The sequence below is a fragment of the Typopeltis vanoorti genome, chromosome 13 (genome assembly GCF_054136105.1).
Source record: "Typopeltis vanoorti isolate ZY-2024b chromosome 13, IOZ_Tvanoo_1.0, whole genome shotgun sequence".
Lineage (NCBI taxonomy): Eukaryota > Metazoa > Arthropoda > Arachnida > Uropygi > Thelyphonidae > Typopeltis > Typopeltis vanoorti.
Genome location: NC_143561.1, coordinates 49,926,329 through 49,947,441, shown reverse-complemented (window position 1 = coordinate 49,947,441; position 21,113 = coordinate 49,926,329). Strand labels below are relative to the sequence as shown.

Sequence of the window (21,113 nt, the reverse complement as noted above, 5' to 3'; positions counted from 1 at the left end):
CAATAACATAGTCAATGAGACTTTTCTTATTCGTTGCCTCTTCTGTCCATATGATTTGTGCACATTTTTATGTTGGAATATTGTGTTAGTAATAATCAGTCCATGTCCTGAGCAGAAATCCAACAGGTATTTGCCATTATTATTAGCTTTGCTCTTTTCTCCAAATTTTCCCAAAACATTTTTGTATGTGTGATAATCATTTCCTACTCTGCTATTTATCCACAACAAGGACCAACTTTTCCTTTTTCATTGTGTCAGTTGCTTTCTCTAAAGCTTCAAAAGAATCCTCCACTTCTATATTAGCAGAACTTTCTATGAGACCATAGGCACAAATAAGTCTCATTGCCCAATTCCCCATTCTGATATTTGCCCACATCGCTCTTCTTGATATTGCTTGACATTCAAGAAGATTAGCCTCGCATTTTATTTTCAATACTGTAGCTACACCTTCTTTTCCCTGAGTGTCATTGCCTGAATATAACATTTTGTATTTATTGCTCAGAAAAATCTCATCAGTTTTTGTCTTTTTTGTTTCAGTCACCCCTATTATGTCGATCTGGTACTTATCCAATTCTAGCTAGCTCCATTTCTTTGCCATTCAGACTTCTTATGTTGATAGTACCGATCTTGAACTCTGGTGTTGAGTTGGAGTGTGTTTTAGGATTTGTTCCAGTAGCTGACTTTTTGCTGTTCGCCCTGGTTCCCTGGCAAAAACAACAGGGGCCTTGTTTAACCGGGCGACGCCCCAGCCGGCATGAAATTTTGTCATGTTGTAATATCATTTTTATATTTTGGTTTAAGCCAATAAGAATATAATTTGGTCGGCTAAATCCCAAATTGCCAGCCCATCCTCGTTCATTCAATATCCAGGTAGATACCTAACAGGGTGCACCACGAGAAGGTGAGGATTGGACATTGGGTCAAAAGCCCTGGTTGGTTCTCCGCATTCCTTTAAAGGTGATGTGAAGGTCTCCTCTCAGTTATACAGCTTTGATCCTTAAGCATCCCTATATTGTCTACATTTCTTCTTGGGTTCAGCCATGATGTTATCTATAAAAAGTTGTAAAAAAAAAAAAAAATACAAAATTGCTAGAATGCAACTTCTCCCATACCTAAACCAAATTATTTTTTTACAAGAAAAGGTATAAAAATACTCACATGAAACAGTAATTTGCTTTGTGTGTAATCTGTGTAAGTAAGGTACCAACTAGGTATCAAATATGCACTAAAATTTTTATGAACTACATCAAATTGCTAACTGCTTGTCACACAATTCAGAAACAATCTAAAACTTATTTCGTATGTCTCACGTATTTATAGTATTATACAGTGAACAAGTCATAACATGCATGTGTTTCTGCCGATGCATACTGGACTTGTAAAAACCTGATCACTTTAAAGTGAGGGCCCACCAACACTTTGCTTGTTAAGACGTGTCGTTGGAATGCCAATCGACTGTAACTTGCATTTTGTACATTTCTTTGGAAAATAAAGCCACCAATTTTTTTTACCTTTATTTACATTATACAACAGTTATATCATCAAAATTTTTTTCAGCACCTAATTTTTGTCCTTCATGCTTTTACCATCCCCCTTTATGTCAATTCGATGCCCCCCTTTTGCTCACGAGAATTAAAAGAAACCACCACTACCGGCCTCCTGGATTGGTCCAGCGTCTCCAAGGGGGCAATACTGCCCACTTTGTGAACCACTGATATAGATGATGAAGTGGAGATAACGTGCATCCTCGTCTTACACATGATTTTACATCAAACCATTTTCCTGCATTTCCAACAGTTGACTTACAACTTAAATATAGACTATGTATTGCTCTGCATAATGTTCCACTTACCACATATAACTAGCATTTTGAAAAACGTTTCCCTGGACACCTTGTCATATTCCTTTTCTACAATTATAAAATATATCACCATATTAAAATACTCTGGATTAGAGGTAATTGTAGAAAGCTTTTTCACTTGATTAAAAAAGTGAATTATATTCTTGTTTAATCCTTTATCTAAGTGTAAAAAAATTTTACATGTGCAGTATCTTCAAGGTTGAATTAATGACTTCTGCATTACAATTTACTGAGTCTTGAAGATACTTCATGTGCAGTGGATTCAGAAGGTTTGAAAAGAATCAGTCTACCCTGCAAACTCCAGTACACAGATTTTATTGGGAAAAAGAAGAAAGGTTCGAAACAAAAAGAAGTGGTAGCAGAATCCAAAGAAACTACCAACTTGGCAAAAAATATAATTTACTTTGTAATCTAGTGAAAATAATTTTCTACCCATCTCAGAGTTAAAATGCACAACACTGAATTCCTTGTGGATATTTTCTTCTATTTTTTTTTTATTTTTTTATTATTTGTTCTCATTTAATAGTTTTTCAAAGTAATGACCCTAGACAGGATACTATTCTTTTAGGTTTTATATTGTTATGATCTTTGATGCTCTTTACTTATTTTTCATACAATTTTCCAACTCAGGTGTTATTTCCCTATCCAAAATTTTACACAAATTAGCTTCCTTATATTTTTCTCTATTCTCCAGAAACATATGCTAACAGCCAGGCAGTTTTTCTTATACGATTCTTATTTTATGTTTCTGCAGACAACTTCATGACAAGTCAAGTCACCCCCCCCCCCCCGCCAAATGAATGATTTCTTTGGATTCTGCTACTGTTTCTATTTGTTTTGAAACCCCTCTTTTTTCCCCAATAAAATTTTTGTATTTAAGTTTGCACATGAAAGTTTGTAGACTGATTCTTTTCAGAACTTTTGAACACAGTGTTCTCTGTAATATCTTCTGCCTGTCTGGTTACTTCCTCCATCAAATCTCTACACGATGGTAGTAATGACTGGTTATTTTTGTTCATAATTCACTTTCTAAACTGCTAGAATTCTCTTTATCAGTATGCAAGTGCAGACTAGCACAGTAACTTTTCCACAGTACTTGAAACTGGCTTCCATTTATCTTCAATATTAAAGTTACTTCCTCGCTTTCCACAATCCACTATCTTTGGATTCAATAACACTAGACATTTCTAAAAACATATGATATTAATAATTAATTAATATATAAAGATTCTATAACTTCTAGTGTGAGAGGTTGACATTTAAAAAAAAATTAACGCAAGAAGACTTTATTCCTTACCTCTACAGCAATAAATTAACATTTAGTGTTTCTTAACCTAGTATAGCCTTTTTAATTTTTCCTATAATATTAGTAATTTTGCTATTGCCACTGTGACCTGTATCTTTTCCAGCATATGTTTTGCTTCTACCTAAAAATGAAAGAAAAATCATTAAAAGTGGATTCTAAAGAACAAATTTAATTTAGGTATCACCATTTACTACTAGTATTACTGTGTTTATTATTCGTATTCAAGAGATGTCAATTGAATAATATGATTCCTTCAGTAGCATTGAACCTATGGTGTCAATGCTACTGAAGGAATCATAGCTTACTTGCTGAAATGTTTTCATCATAAAACTTATGGATACCACTAAATGATATAGCATTTTAATTGTGTGGTCATTTTAATGATTTAACACTACAAAAGCTGAGAATTGTTAAAAAAAAAACTGTGAAACATGTCTAATTTTAAATGGAACTTGTGGCATTAACATTTATCAAACAGAAGTATTCACAAGAATATAGTAATTTTATTATTGTAAATATTTTGGGCATAAACTAACTTATCAGAATAATCACAAGGTAAAGCTACAACAAACAACGTTAATCCTGGTTTAAGTTAACAGGATTAATTATTTGCAGTAATAAAATTACTATATTCTTGTGAATGCACATGGCTAATAAACGTGAAACATCTCCTCTCACTATTAGGATGTATACATTTGTTGCAGGAGCAACTTGTCTTACTATGGACATATGACAGCAGACTTAGCAAACAAAAAATGTTAGATAATGTCTGTTATAATAAATCTGGCATTTCCAATGTGGTTAGCAAGGTAGACTGCTTGTATTCTCTCCCACCAACCAGGGTCCAAATCCTCCTGCAGGCACAGGTGTTTTGTGAATAAGTGGTGGATGAATTACAATGCCCAGTGTGAGATCATCGACACCTTACTTTTTTTTTTCTATGTTGAGCAAGAAGTTGGTTAATCAACCTAAATTACATTAGTAGCATGGCAAAATAGTGGGTTGGGAAAGGAGAAACTTGTTTACATTTGATTTAAAAGCCTGTATATTGTATTTCTTGGGAAGCATGTGAAGAGGAAGACTGTTTCATAATACAGCAGTAGTAGAGATAGAGATAAAGTAAGAGGAAAAACTTCTGTGGGTTTTGAGTTGTACTGTTAAGGAATGTTGAGCAGCAGCTGCACATGTTCCAAAGGACTTAGTACTGAGTGAGGGAATTATTGATGCTATTTCATGTGAATATTTGCCATGGAAATATTTACAGAACACACATATCACAAAAACCAAACAGCTGTGCAAAAGTGGGTGGAATGAGTTGGTGAGAGATGGGTATTAATCAATTTCAAGGGAGCTTTTAGAGCTGACCCCCAAATGTGAGAGCAGTATTCAATAAATGGCAGATTTGTAATTTGTACAAGGTTAACAGCTGTTCAGAGGTGAAGTAATATCTTGAGCAAAAGAGACATCCTAGTGTTTTGGAAGCTGAGGAGGCAATGGTTGTGATGTGTTTATACCAGGAGAAGCTTGATGTCAATGAGATTCCAAGAAGAGAAATCTCATCTTGTCTAGAAATTTCAGTGTTGTCAAGGATAATACTGGAAAAATATGTTTTTTTTTTGTGGGAAATAAGGCAAAACTGATTAAATAATTTTAATAAAATTATTAAAATAAAAGATGACAAGAAATTATATTCTTGGTTTCATCCTTTATTCAAGTGTAAGGAAACAAAGCTTGCACATGAAGTAACTTCATGTGCAAGCTTTGTTTTGGAAGCTGAGGAGGCCCTGTTTCTACATGTAACTTCATGTACATGAAGTTACATGTAGAAACAGGGCAACTCACATATAGAGGCTAATGAACTTCACATCAATTGCTTTAGTATACCATAATGCAAGGCACGTATCCTTGAGTACTAAGCATTATGGGAAGGGCACTACCCAGACTGGTTTCAATCTTTATTGAGGTCTCATCAGTGGGAGCCACACCCAAAAGTGATAATACCAAGGTTGAAGAATGCAGAGGTCATGTTTCCATATACAAGTAGCCAAAAGTGTCACACGACCCTCCCTTAATACTTTGGATTAGAGATTTTGAAAGTTTTTCCACTTGTTTATATTATAAATTAAAAATGCCAATGCTTGGTCTGTTCCTGACTTGCCATAATAATGGTAGCGAATGTATTTTTCATATTCTCCAAGGCAGATGTTAACAGATCTTCCTGTCTGCCTGGAATTCTTATGCTGGTTCCCCAAACAAGGTAATTAGACAGACTACTGAAAGGAAATAAATGCCAAAAAAAAAAAGAAAGTCCATGTACAGGCACGTGCGCACGCACACACAACACACACACGTAATGTTTACGATGTTTTCTTCAAATGTCAGCAATACATTTGCAAGTTAATTTATAATACATATTTTTGTATCTCTTTTCATGTTATGTACCCAATGAAGTCTTCTAAGAAGACAAAATAGTTTTGCATTCAAATAAAAAATAGTTTTTTTCTATTTTCATATTTCTTGGCTTCTAGTTATTAAATTTCTTTAATTATGTCATATAGCTGAGTAAATTCATTGCATAAAAAAAAAAAAAAATATAGGCAATAGCACTGTCAAAATATCTAACATTACATATGAAGAATTCTGATAAATACGGGAAGAAACATATTTTAAATGTCGTTACAGATGTTTAACAACATTTAAAATATGTTTCTTTCTATATTTATTAGAATTTTTCATATGTAATATTGGAGATTTTGGCAGTGCCATTGCCTATATATATATATATACCGTATTTTTCGATAGATAATGTACACTCTCAACATTTTCATCACTCCTTTTGATGTATAGATAACATGCATGCACCAACTAGTGGTAGAGTTAGGAAGTACTGTCGCGACGGCTTTCTTCCTGTCGTGTTCTAACTCACCATCTAGTTTCAAGTCACTTTTATAATTAAAATAACCAATTGCGAAGTGATCACCGATCCAAAAGTAGGGAAATTTATATTTATACTGCGCCACCCTATTCTTAGATTAGTCTATATAAATAGTAGGATCAATTCTAAATTAGTTTAGCAGTCATCTCATTAGGCCAAATCATTTACTATCATATTCACTTGGGGTTCCCGCTAGATTCGAACATTTATGAACGGTGCAATAAAAAGGAATTCAGGCAAACACAATATTTAGATCAACAAAATAAAACATTTAATATACGATATGGTTAACAAATACAAGAACTCTATTTTAAAATGGAACTACACAAATAACTTAACACATCTTCCTAGGTCACTCATGCTAAATCAATGTTCTAACTTCCATTTACAATTCACAGTCTCAAAAACATAAATCTTCTTATCTCAAGTTAATATAACAACTTCACATTTAATCAGTCTTCACAAATCTATCAGCTCAATGTTTATATTCACAGCAGGCAATACTCTATGTAAGCAATATTCCAAACAAATATATTCCGGTCCTTGAGCATCGGGGATATATCACAGTTAAAGCTAAAATAGACAAACTTATACAACTACTCTTACCAGACAAATTCTTCAACACATCAAATTATTGAGAGAGCACTTATGAATTGACTTAATCAACGTTAGCGGAACACACATAACAAAAATCTCCACAGTTTTAACTGTACTACTGTTAGTCGCACTTCACTATTCCAAACAACAGTAATTAGGTACTGATATCTTCTCTTGTTCACTTTTCTCCAAGTAATCAATATAATCTTTTCCTAGGGCAACATAGAATTTATTCGTAATCCAGATTGACTGGAACTAATCAGAATTCTCGCATTGACTGTCCAGTTTCCTTTTATCTGATTACGGCATTAACCTTTCTTCATTACAACAGCCGATTTCACTTATAATATTAAACTTTATGATTCACTACTTATTGGTTCACTTCCGAACACTATTTTCATAAATTTCTGCCCTATGGATTCTATAATCTTGGTTCCGCAAAACTCTCTCCTCCCTCGCTTAATAATAATTCTTCTCTCCCTCTCTCTGTCTTCTATGACCTTTTTTCTCCTTTCTCGTTCTATCTATGACCTTCACTCCCACCTTACGTTCGAACGCCATGCTCTACTCCACTCGTGGTTGTTTACGCGTGAGTCTCCATGACAACAGACTAAGCGTAAACATTTCGCTAATGTAATGTATGCTCTTTTACTACTACTACAGTGATTACATAACATCAAATATTTCACAAATAAGAACAACAAAATATTTAAACTACTTCTTCAACTTTTTGATTACGTATACAGTTAAATATAAAATAACACTTTACGTTACATCATATATATTTGGTTATACAAAATTCTATACATTTTATTATTTTATAAATTAATAATAGGTCAGGTTTTAAATAAATATTTAATTAGTAATTCTTAATTAAGGAATAATAAATAATTTTATATAAGCCATGATTAATATATAATAAACAATGTTAAATGTGAATGAAAAAAAATAAATTACATAACATAGCTTCATTCACAATTTAACATAGGCTCACCCTTTCTTTGAAAAATTTTTATTATAAGAAAAATTTTTCTTTTTACACTAGGCTCCTTTAAAAAAAAAACTGGATTACATATTTCCTTTTCGATTTCTCAAGTAATACCTAGTTTTACTGAAACTTGGTTCCTTATTATGTTTTGTGCCTTTATTCTCTCTCACATTATCATCAATTCTCTTATTACTATTACTATCAAATTCTGCATGTCTTCTAAGTTTGTAGTGTAGGATTCTCTCTTTTGAATTAAATTCACATTTTCCATTATTAGAATTAGGTTTTTGTTGTCTCACAACTCTGTGGTTTGTTCTACAATATAGATTAGACATTTTACCAAAATTGACTTCAACCTTTAGTTTACTATCAGTGGTAACTTCTAATTTGGGCTTTGTCACTACTACTTTTTGTTCATCAGTAAGAAGAGGAGTATCAGATTGAATGTGTACATGAGAGTTATCATCACTATCTCTATTAGATGATTGATTGATTCACAGCTGATTTTTCTTCAGTAGATGGTCCTGATTCAAGTGGCAATCTAAATCGTTTTGTTTGATACCTAGTCTTATCACAATCATGAATTTCATTTCTTCTGATATATCTCTTTTTGTTCATCAGGGTTATTTCCTTCTTAGAAAAGTTACAAGAAAATTGATATCTTGCTAGGAAGTTTGTTCCCAAGATAATGTGAGAATCTAGATTGGAAGTAGTGGGGACAACAAGTAGGTCTTGCCACACATACAGTCCAAATTCTGGTAGGTATATTCTAGCTCGAACCTTTTCATACGCTACGAAGTTTGGATTTGAAAGAGTAGTAATTTTTACAGGTTGTCTAAGTTTGGCAATACTATTCCTTAACTTATATCTTATACTTTGGAGATAGTCCTTTCTAATAGTTGAAGCATTACATCCAGTATCTAATAAAATACTACACTCAGAACCTAGGATTTCTCCTCTAACTGTCATCATTCTATCATTAGGTGCCTGGTGTTTCTGAATTCTATTATTTCTTCTGTGGGGTTTGTATCCAAACTTTGAGTTCCATCTATTGTTAAAGTAGTTTTCCTTGTTATGGAAGCAGTTCCTGGCATAATGTCCAACTTTGTTGCAATTGTAACACCTAAGAGGATTTCTTTGCTTTGTCTCTGTCTTGGATTGAGGAATAGCAGACATTTGTTGTCTAACATCATTTAATCCTCGCATTACCCTATCTAGACTACTTAAAATAGGTTGACTTTGTTGTTCAACTTGATGTTTGATCATCTCTTCAATTTTATTTGTAGTGGGATTTTGATTTTCTTGAGATTTCAGAGTAATAGCTGATAACTGTCTCACAACTTCATTAAGACTATCCATTATAGGCTGATTTAACTTATTCACTTCCTGGTGAATTAAAGTTTTTACTTCTGTCATCAGTTTCCTGTCCAATTGCTCTTTACTCTCTGTCACGTAGTTTACACTACTTGAATTTTCTCCAGTATTCTTTGCTTTTCCCTTTTCAGCTTTACTTCTCTTTTCTATTTCTGATTGGTTGAATGAACTATCAGTTATAGTCATGACATTCACAAGACTTGTATTGGTTGAGGGATAAAGGTCACCTAGTATTTGTTCTTTTTCCTTAACACTTTTGAGACACTCTTCTAAAGTAGAAATTTTCTTCTTGTAGGCTGTTTCTCTTAATTCTTGCCTAACACCTTGTCTAAATTGTTGGAACACAGCCCAATCTAAGTGAGGTTTATCTTCACCAGTAACATTCAAACTGTTGGCCAATGTTAATAACCTATTGTAAAAATCAGTAACAGTCTCTTTATCCTTTTGAACAATTTTCTGCAATTTCCACAAGTTAGTACCTACACTTCTAAGTTTACAAAATTGAGACAATAAGGTGTCTTTAAATTTGGAATACTCAAAAGTTTCTCGAAGTATTGGAGAAGAATGCAAAAATGTTTTTGCTTTACCTACCAATTTACTTCTAATCAGAACTAGCAATTGAAAATCAGTCCAACCTGCAATTTCTCTAAGTTTTTCAACATAGGTAAAGAAAAATAGTACATCATCTGATTCTTCACCTGAATATTGGGGAAAAACCTGTTGCGGGTTTACCGTACGAGAGAATTCACTGTCATTCATTTCAGAGCTTGATGTGACAGCCATAGTGATTAATAAATTACTATCTCAATTAATTCAATCTTTTTACTTTAAAATTAACTTTTATCTTTGCCTGAGTCCAAATTATAACCAGTTCACTGTGATTTAATTATTTCACTTTCTAAAATTTCAGGGAGTAATTCTACGATTATTATCACTAAACTTAAATTCAATTTCTTATCTTATAGTTGTTAAATTTAATTCCTACCTATTAAATCATATCCTGTCGCCTGCACCATTTGTCGCGACGGCTTTCTTCCTGTCGTGTTCTAACTCACCATCTAGTTTCAAGTCACTTTTATAATTAAAATAACCAATTGCGAAGTGATCACCGATCCAAAAGTAGGGAAATTTATATTTATACTGCGCCACCCTATTCTTAGATTAGTCTATATAAATAGTAGGATCAATTCTAAATTAGTTTAGCAGTCATCTCATTAGGCCAAATCATTTACTATCATATTCACTTGGGGTTCCCGCTAGATTCGAACATTTATGAACGGTGCAATAAAAAGGAATTCAGGCAAACACAATATTTAGATCAACAAAATAAAACATTTAATATACGATATGGTTAACAAATACAAGAACTCTATTTTAAAATGGAACTACACAAATAACTTAACACATCTTCCTAGGTCACTCATGCTAAATCAATGTTCTAACTTCCATTTACAATTCACAGTCTCAAAAACATAAATCTTCTTATCTCAAGTTAATATAACAACTTCACATTTAATCAGTCTTCACAAATCTATCAGCTCAATGTTTATATTCACAGCAGGCAATACTCTATGTAAGCAATATTCCAAACAAATATATTCCGGTCCTTGAGCATCGGGGATATATCACAGTTAAAGCTAAAATAGACAAACTTATACAACTACTCTTACCAGACAAATTCTTCAACACATCAAATTATTGAGAGAGCACTTATGAATTGACTTAATCAACGTTAGCGGAACACACATAACAAAAATCTCCACAGTTTTAACTGTACTACTGTTAGTCGCACTTCACTATTCCAAACAACAGTAATTAGGTACTGATATCTTCTCTTGTTCACTTTTCTCCAAGTAATCAATATAATCTTTTCCTAGGGCAACATAGAATTTATTCGTAATCCAGATTGACTGGAACTAATCAGAATTCTCGCATTGACTGTCCAGTTTCCTTTTATCTGATTACGGCATTAACCTTTCTTCATTACAACAGCCGATTTCACTTATAATATTAAACTTTATGATTCACTACTTATTGGTTCACTTCCGAACACTATTTTCATAAATTTCTGCCCTATGGATTCTATAATCTTGGTTCCGCAAAACTCTCTCCTCCCTCGCTTAATAATAATTCTTCTCTCCCTCTCTCTGTCTTCTATGACCTTTTTTCTCCTTTCTCGTTCTATCTATGACCTTCACTCCCACCTTACGTTCGAACGCCATGCTCTACTCCACTCGTGGTTGTTTACGCGTGAGTCTCCATGACAACAGACTAAGCGTAAACATTTCGCTAATGTAACGTATGCTCTTTTACTACTACTACAGTGATTACATAACATCAAATATTTCACAAATAAGAACAACAAAATATTTAAACTACTTCTTCAACTTTTTGATTACGTATACAGTTAAATATAAAATAACACTTTACGTTACATCATATATATTTGGTTATACAAAATTCTATACATTTTATTATTTTATAAATTAATAATAGGTCAGGTTTTAAATAAATATTTAATTAGTAATTCTTAATTAAGGAATAATAAATAATTTTATATAAGCCATGATTAATATATAATAAACAATGTTAAATGTGAATGAAAAAAAATAAATTACATAACATAGCTTCATTCACAATTTAACAGTACAGACAGAGGAATTCTTTAAAAGCATGTGCGTTGCTAGTAGCAGTGGTCAATTTTTTTACCACTTCAAAATTCTACAATTTTCACATTACTGGGGAGCACTGTGACATTACTATGACTTTTTGTGTGACCATTGGGCCCAAAAGATAACTTGTGTGGGCTGCATCATTCTCTTGTAACTAGTTGCATCAACAATTAAAAAGTAGGTGTACATTTTTTTTTTGTATTTTATGAAGTTACATTATTCCTGTTTTAAAATGTTTCATAAAGTAAACCGTTATTTGTTTATATTTTGTTATGAAATCTAAATTACCCATGGAAGACAAGTACTTCTCAGAGAAAACCCTACACAGCACAGCACAAAAAATCGTGAAGCTGGGAGATTGTTCAGTGTTGGAGAAAGTAGTGTTCGTGAATGGCAAAAGGCTGAAACAGTCCTGAAATGTTTACATACGAGGAAACTTGCTATGAAGTTTAGAAGGTGCTTGTAGCAAACCATAGAAAAAAAAATTTTTGATTGGGTTGTTAGTGAAAGAGCTAAAGGTATGAGAATATCTACTGTCTGGGTGTTACAAGAATCAAAAAGAATTGAGCAAAACGATAATATAAAGGATTTCAAGTCCTACCCATCTTGGGTTTTTGGATTTATGAAGAGAAACAATATAAGTGTGCGCTCCTCCACTAGTGTTGGACAAAATTTGCCGTGTGACTGGGAAGCGAAAGTAGCTAAATTTCGTTTGTTTCTGAGAGAAAACTTGTGTGGGGTTGATGGTTGTCACTTTGGGAATATGGATGAGGTTCCCATAAGTTTTGACATGCCTAGTTCTAGGACTGTGAATCTGAAGGGAGCAAAAGAGGTTTCAGTTGCTACAACAGGGCAGGAAAGGTCTAACTTTACTGTGGTTCTCTGAGTAACTGCAGATGGTTTCAAACTGCCACCGATGGTGATTTCCAAATTCCAAAAGGTGATTCCAGAGATATTATTGTTACTGCTAATGATAAAGGTTGGATAAATTCCAAGGTTATGAAATTTTGGTTGGTGTGGCAAAAGAGAAAAATGGCATTTTTCAACCCAAAATCTTTGTTAGTGTTGGATTCCTGTAGGGCACACGACAGCAGAAGTTAAAACAATTGTAAGTATTCCAAATTGGCATCATTCCAGGTAGTTTAACAAAAAAAAACTCTAACCCCTTGATCTTGCAGTAAATAAACCATTCAAAGACAATTTGCGGGCTAAGTGGGAAGACTGGATGATGAATGGCATCCATGAATATAAAAAACAGGGCAGATGAAAAAGAACGTCATATAAAGATATAGTTATCTGGATTGCAGAAGTTGGACTGCTGTAAGCGAAAACTGTGTTAGAAATAGTTTCATTAAAACACAGGGGGAATACAGTGGTGTCAGATGACAATGATTATGAAGCTGAAGAAATACCAAACGAAATTTTTAACGCAATTGATTCTTTCAATATTGAGTCTGATAAAGAATTTTTTGGATTTGAATAGTGTAATGTTCAATAAATATTAAGTACCACTTCTACCTTAGTTTTGTTATTACATTGGATTTACCTCTCATACCTTTCCAATGTATACCACGCACGTTATCTATCGAAAAATACGATATATATATATATATATATATATTTTATGCAACGAATTTCTTACAATTAGCATAATGATTAACATCAACACTAAGTTCGAATTTGATGCTTTGAGGACATCTCAACTATTTTACTTGTGACTTTTAGTAGGCGTTCACAACAGCTTTTAAAAATTGAAAAAAGCATTCAATGTCTTCCTAAATCATTTGGAAATTGTAACATGAAATATAATAAATAGTTAGTTCCCTTAAATCATTACTGATTCCTTGCTATAAAGATTAACAATAGGAATACTTAAAATTACAAGCTTGAGATAAAAATGTTAGCATACTTTTGCTTGATGCCTGGCCATCTACTGACCCTGGTGTGTCATCTTCCAATTCTGCATAGGAAGTTAAGACAGCTTTCTGCTGTGGTGTAAGTTTCCTGTAAGTACATAACATCATTTCTGTGACAAAGAACACTGAAGACCACTAATTTTTCAAACAGACAGGATGTATTGCTCAAAAAGTCATGTATTTGCTTTATAACTATGACTCATTACATTAAATAAACAAATAGTTTATATATACATATATTAAAGATAAAAATATAATAGTTTCAAAAGTGTACAAATCTTTTAGTGCTTCCTGTTTATTTTACAAATGGAATAAAAGAAAATGATCATTCTTCTTATGCTGTAAACCAGTCAAATATGTTTACTATCATTTTCTGGAATAATGGATAGATTTAACGCATGGAAAGGCCTATATGTTCGCAGTACATGTTAATTTATTTTACTTTTCCACGATATTGATGACAACACAGAATGAAAAGAAATAATTAATATTTATTAACTTATTTGTTGATATTATATACAGCATCTTCAACGCACAAAAATAGTTTGTCACAGTATGCGAAACCCCAACAATTTATACCAAATTGTTGTTTCGTGTACTGTGACAAACTGTTTTTGTGCTCTGAAGATGCTGGATATAATACCAGGGAAATATCAGCAAATTAGTTAATAAATATTAATTCTTATTCTTTTTTGTCATCAACTTAAAAAAAATTAAAATGGATAGATTTATTGGATGCTCAAAGTGGTCAAAAACCATATTTATGTTCACAGCAAAGATCCAGTTTTCATTTTCCTCATTTCTTCTAGCACGCAATGCACATGATGCTTTCCGAGTTAGACCAGACATGAGGCTCTCCAATATTTCTTCTTTTCAAGGGTATAGCTTTAAAATGGTTATTCTACAGACTGTTTCCAGATGGTATAATGGCTTATAAACCTAATGGTCATGATTCAGGAAGCTTTCAGGTCAGCTAACGAAAAATCTTGATGCCATTATTCTGCCAAATATGCTTGGAGGTGTCTTAGTAGCAAATAGGGGGCACTGCCAAGACCAGGATTTGCAGAGGAGTGAAATTTTCCATTTCAACTGTTTTAACAACCATGAAAAGTCAAGCAAAACAGATTACATGTGGAAAAGGGCAAATCTCCCATAACCTTATGGATTCACTTTTCAGATATATGTGGTCTTAATTCCATCCTCAACAGTATTCATTTCTATTTCCAATCTGCAAAATCAACCTACAAATTTTCCTCACTGAAACTCACATTTCAGTCTCCACAATACTCATATTTGTTTTCCTAATTGCGCACTGTGCATGTTTCACTCTAATATACCATGTCAGAGTTTCAAATTTGGAATCTTTTCTTTTTGATCTTTGTCAGCAAAAAATCTCTGCCTCATTCTGACAGATTGCATGCTGCCTATATTCCTCTCCCAATGCCACCAACTATTCTCAACTTTCCAATTTCTTTTCTCTAAATCTTGATATTCTTTGTCCAACTTTCTTAACAGTGAAGTCATCTCTGGAGATTTTAATGCTCACTGGAATTAGAGTTCCTTTACAAACTGCACTGATCCAGCAGGAAATTGGCGATAAATGACTCAGCAGTTTCCTGCTGAGGCATTTATTATCACCAATGGTCTCTCACAAACTGTTCACAACCATACTACTCTCAACACGTTTTTGATCTCTTTCTCACTAGTGATCCCTTTTAAAAGTATGCCATAGATGTTGTTTATCCTCTATGCAATGAATTGCATAGAGGATAAACAACATTTCTTTTCCTATAGAGCAACACTCCAACCACTCTCATTCACAGTGATATCCGACATTTTAAGGATTACAAGTGAAATGTCAACTATTTAATTTCCTCAGTTTTTCCAGCCTGGTTAGCCGAGTGGTTAGTCTTCAACCAAAAGGCTGCAGGAACATCATTGTGAACACAGATGTTTGTGAATTTTTAGTGGAACTTGTGTCATTATGACATTTATTATACATACATATTCACAAGAATATATTAATTTTATTACTGCAATGAATTCACAACAAAGAATGTTAATCCTGTTTACAGAGCTGAGCCATGTGCTGGATGCCACCTAATAGGTGGTTACAACAAAATAAGATTATAATTAATGTCCAATTTAAAATTAAGTTATTTGAAACAAAATTAATTAGATAAGGAAATGACAGCATTATATATTAAATTAAATTTTAAAATAATAATAATTAAAGTGTGTGTGTGGTGTGTGTGAGGTAACATTATTGCTTGCCATTTATGAGGATGAGCCTCTCCCAAATCTTGGCAATAGAGCATCGCTCTGCTCAAACCTAAACCTGCACCAATGTAAAAGGCAAGTGTCTACTCCATGCTGAACAAGGCCCAATTTTTCACGTTTCTTGTAATATAAGAATGGTGTTCTTGTAGTCTTTTTTTTTAATAGAATATCCTGTTTGTCCAAAGTGCAAGTAGACTTTGGAACACATTGGGGGGGGGGGGCAGAGAGAGAGAGAGAGGACTGTTTATCTTTTGTGGATGGTCACCAAGAGGGTAATATGTTCACAGGTAAAAAGGAACTAAATTATAATATGATTATAATATAATAAATGGATGTTTGTGATTATCTAAATATAATAAATTTAGTTTAATCCTTTATCCAAGTGTGAGCAAACAAAGTTTGCGCCTGAAAGTATCTTCAGGACTGGGGTAAGGTGTGGTACAACACCAGGGCACTCCTTGCAAAGGTGGAGCAAGCTACCAACACTCCTATCTCAGTATCTCCCATAATGCAAAACACATCTCCTTGCAGATATGTCTAATGTTATGCATTAAGGGAAGGGCCACAACCCAGACTAGTTTCGACCTTTATTGAGGTCTCTTCGGTGGGAGCCAGGCCCAAGTGGAGATACCAGGCAGAAGCATTAGCAGGTCATCTCTACCTATAGGAGAGTTGCCAAATTCCCTTAATGCATAACATTAGACATATCTGCAAGGAGATGTGTTTTGCATTATGGGAGATACTGAGATAGGAGTGTTAGTAGCTTGCTCCACCTTTGCAAGGAGTGCCTGGTGTTGTACCACCTTACCCCAGTCCTGAAGATACTTTCAGGTGCAAACTTTGTTTGCTCACACTTGGATAAAGGATTAAACTAAATTTATTATACTCTAACCAAGTGAAAAATAAACTTTCAACATGATTATCTAAATGTTAGAGATGAATTTCATTACCCATTGTGTGTGGGGGGAAGGGAATAGAAGTGGCTTGTAAAAGTTCTGTGTTTGGATTATGTAAAAAATAATAATAAAAAAACACAAAATAATTATAAAAATAGGGAAAAAATCCTTAGATCACCCACGATATATGTGGTCATATAAAAAAAAAGAAAAGAAAGTGGGATGATCAAGAACTTCTATGCCTTATTTCCTTGACTAGACCACTATTTTTAATCTTGTGAAGCAATCTGCACTGACTGCATGACACACAAATCTTACGTATGGAAACATCAGTTCATTCTACTTTACATTACTGTCCCTTACCTAAGCCTTGATTCCCTAAGAGGTGTGCCAAAACTGTATAATAACAGAAGAATCAAACATACTGCAATTGGCTTTCACTAAAATCTCTATCTTCCTTTTCAGTTTCTATTAAAGCTTGAAAAAGCTTTAATAGAAATTTATCAACATTTTATCAACATATCATGTCCAAATGACAGTGATAGCATAAAGCTACCGACTATAACTTTTGTTTATATCTGGTTGTATTTTTACTTGGTCAGAAAGTAAGTTATACTTGACGAGTACAACTTACTAAACTTATACTTTGATGGCTGACAGATTAATGTATCTGCTTTTTAGCCAATAGAATACAGACTGGAATCTTGTCAAAAGCATGGATATTTGTGATTGTCTTTTGGTGGGAGATGAATTTCATAGCTCAGTGTTCAGACCACTGTGCTGTTGTTTATTGGAGGTAGGATTTGAAAAAGTTCTACACCTGGTCTCTAGAGTAGGATTTCACACTAAAAAATAAATAATATTTAAAAAAATCCTTACTTCATACCCATGGTACTAATGTTCCATAGATTTACCACATTTTGGGTAAAAATGACAAAAAAATTTTGTTGTATCCTGTAATCAAGTGTGAATAAACAATAGTTTGCATGAGGCATCTTCACAAGTAGATCACTTGTACATATGGGCAGTTGATTTCACATCAAACTGACTTGGTACTCCATAATGAAAACCACACCACATCCTCTTTCAGACATATACATTGCCATGGAGAACTTGTGATTTCCATATGGTAATAAAATGGTCTATAATCATATTTCTAAAATACTATGGATGACTTGGTCAGAAAGTAAATTATACATGACAAGAAATTACATTCTTGCTTTTTTGATGCTAAGTCAACTGCCTCTATATAAAAGTAGCCGAGCCTTGAAAATACTTAAATGTACAAGTTCTGTTTGCTCATGCTTGAATAAAGGATAAACAATATTTTTTCTTGTCAAACATACTTTATTCTTATCTACCCCCCATACAAATGGGTTCTACTGCACTGCTATCTGAGAAAGGCTTCTTACTTTTCTTCTAATTCGTGTATTATTAATCTTGGTAAACATCCTCCTAAACTATTCCAAATATATGAAAACCTTTCAATTTTCCTTTTAATTTTTTTTCTTTTCAGAAAGCAAATCACAAGAACCTTATTCAAACTGGATACAAAGTATGCTGCTCCTGATATCATTTCTCCATCTGAATTGATTGTTTTGTGTTCCAAAGTTCACTCATGTTGAAATTAACCTATTTCTAAGGTCAACAATCTTCAGCAATAACATTGTGTCTTGGTGGATGGATCTTTATCCTCAAACTGAAGTTTCTCAGGACTCCATTCTGTATATTAATGATGACCTTTTCATTTAATTGAGAATCCAATCCACAGTGAGTGTAGAGTATAGTGTATTCCTCTATCTCATTTGCGGTTCTGACAATGCATTTAACTATGCTAACAAAAATCAATCTTGTTATTTCCTACAAAAACTTTCTTCTGTTAACAACCAAATTTCTGGACAAGATAAGATTTCTCTTCCTGGGATAACTCTGAGATGACAGAGGGTGAAGTTGGAGATTTCTCTAAAGCTATTTGTGGCATATGATAATTTTGGCATGGGCTGCTTGTTGTTTATCCAAACAATGTTTGGATAAACAACAAGCTGGGAGAAGACAGGGAGTTTGGATAGAGTGAAGGCCTTTATTTCAGGAAGAATTTTCAAAACTCAATCAAGAAAGTGAAAGTAGCAGTATATTTAAGGAAAAGCAGACTAGAATTACAGAAATCATCTGTCCTCCTTAGCATCATTATGCTGCCAAATGACATGAGACTTGGAGTAACTGTAGGAAAGTCATTCAATTCAGAGGGGTTGGTTTATTTATTTATTTGTGCGTGCACCCCCCCTTTCCCCCATTGTCCCTTAGGACTGGTTGAGACCTCCTAATGAGGGATTAAGTATGCATTTTATGACTGTAAATCCATGTGTGTGTGTTCACAGGCCGGTTGGCCTGTTCTGAGGGACAAAAAATCCGAGTTTCTGGGAGGGAAAAACCTCCACCTCCGTATGAGACTGGCTAATTCATCTCTAGTCAAAAGAGATCAGATAAAGGTCCTCATGTCATGGACAGGAATCGAACCTAGGTCTTTCTGACCAAAGGGCTGGTAAAGAAAATATATCAGGCAATTTGGAGAATTCGTGATGGCTGTTTAATTTGATGAGTAAATGGATGAGTAAATGGGGTGCTTAAGGGTCAAAGCTGTATAACTGAGAGGAGACCTCCACATAGCCTTTAAAGGAATGTGGAGAACCGACCAGGGCTTCTGACCTAATGTCCAATCCTCACCTTCTCGTGGTGCACCCTGTTGGGTATCTACTTTGATACTGAACGAACGAGGATGGGCTGGCAATTTGGGATTTAGCCGACCAAATTGTATTCTTATTGGTTAAACCAAAATAAAAAATGATGGTACAACATGACAAAATTTCATGCCGGCTGGGGCGTTGCCCGGTTAAACAAGGCCCCCGTTGTTTTCGCCAGGGAACCAGGGCGAACAGCGAAAAGTCAGCTACTGGAACAAATCTGAAAACAAACCCCAACTCAACATCACCAGAGTTAAAGATCGGTACTATCAACGTAAGAAACCTGAATGGCAAAGAAATGGAGCTAGCTGAGGAATTAGATAAGTACCAGATCGACATAATAGAGGTGACTGAAACAAAAAAGACCAAAACTGGTGAGATCTTTCTGAGCAATAAATACAAAATGCTATATTCAGGCAATAACAATCAAGGAAAAGAAGGAGTAGCCATAGTATTCAACACAAAATACGAGGCTAATCTTCTTGAATGGCAGTCAGTCTCAAGTAGAGTAATGTGGGCAAATATGAGAATCGGGAACTGGACAATGAGACTTATTTGTGCCTATGGTCCCACAGAAGGTTCTACTAAGGTAGAAGTGGAGGAATTTTTTGAGGCTTTAGAAAAAGCAAATGACACAATGAAAAAGGAAAAGTTGGTCCTTGTTGGGGATCTAAATAGTAGAGTAGGAAATGATTGTGAGACATACAAAAATATTTTGGGAAAATTTGGAGAAAAGAGCAAAGCTAATAATAATGGCAAATATCTGTTGGATTTCTGCTCAGGACATGGACTGGTTATTACTAACACCATGTTCCAACATAAAAATGTGCACAAATTCACATGGAGAGAAGAGGCTAGGAATAAGAAAAGTCTCATTGACTATGTTATTGTTGATAGTGATGTTTTCTCCCTGGTGCAGGACACCAGAGTGTACAGAGGATTTGAAATTGGAAGTGATCACTATTTAGTCTTGAGCAGGATAAAATTGAATTTCATATTGAAAAGAATAACATGTAAGAAAGTTTTAAAGCGAATAAAAATTGAGCATCTCTCAGATGTAAACTGTAGACTAAAATACAGAAATATTATTGAAAAGAAAATGAAAGAGTTTGAGAACAGGAATCAAACCTTGGAGATTCAGTGGCAAACTCTGAAGGAAACATTGATTGATTCTGCCAGAGAGGCATGTGGTGAGGTTGTGTGCAAAGATAAAAAAATCAGAACTCCCTGGTGGACACAGGAAGTTAAAGAGGCAGTGAAGGAAAAGAAGAAAGCATATCAAAAGTTCCTGGCAAATAAGTCAGCTTTTACTCTTACAGAATACAGAGACAAATGTAAGAAAGCTAAACAGTGTGTAAAACTAGCTAAACAAAAGTCATGGGAGGACTTTGGCAAGAATATAGAAAATAAATATCAAGAAGGTGGCAAAATATTCTGGAGGTTGTTGAAGAAGCTTAGGAATGGAGGAAAGAGTGCTGTAAAAGGAATTAGAGATGATAAAGGTGAAATGAAAACAGGAGAAAAAGATATCCTTGAAGTATGGAGTA

The 21,113-nt window shown here is 34.0% G+C and overlaps 1 protein-coding gene across 2 annotated transcripts in view; it reads right to left on the bottom strand.

Moving 5' to 3' along the window:
• The window catches only part of LOC150100138 (dnaJ homolog l(2)tid, mitochondrial-like), a 149,140-nt gene that overhangs the window by 10,728 nt on the left and 117,299 nt on the right, over window positions 1-21,113 (bottom strand). The window contains exons 10-11 of one of the 2 annotated variants that reach the window (XM_090402825.1): window positions 13,643-13,737; window positions 3,159-3,288 (exon numbers count right to left, since the gene is read on the bottom strand). In XM_090402825.1, the coding sequence (XP_090258951.1) occupies window positions 3,191-3,288; window positions 13,643-13,737 (193 nt within the window). In that variant the 3' untranslated portion in view covers window positions 3,159-3,190. Of the gene's footprint in view, window positions 1-3,151; window positions 3,289-13,642; window positions 13,738-21,113 lie in introns of those variants that run through there. The other variant, XM_090402824.1, reaches the window with a different exon arrangement.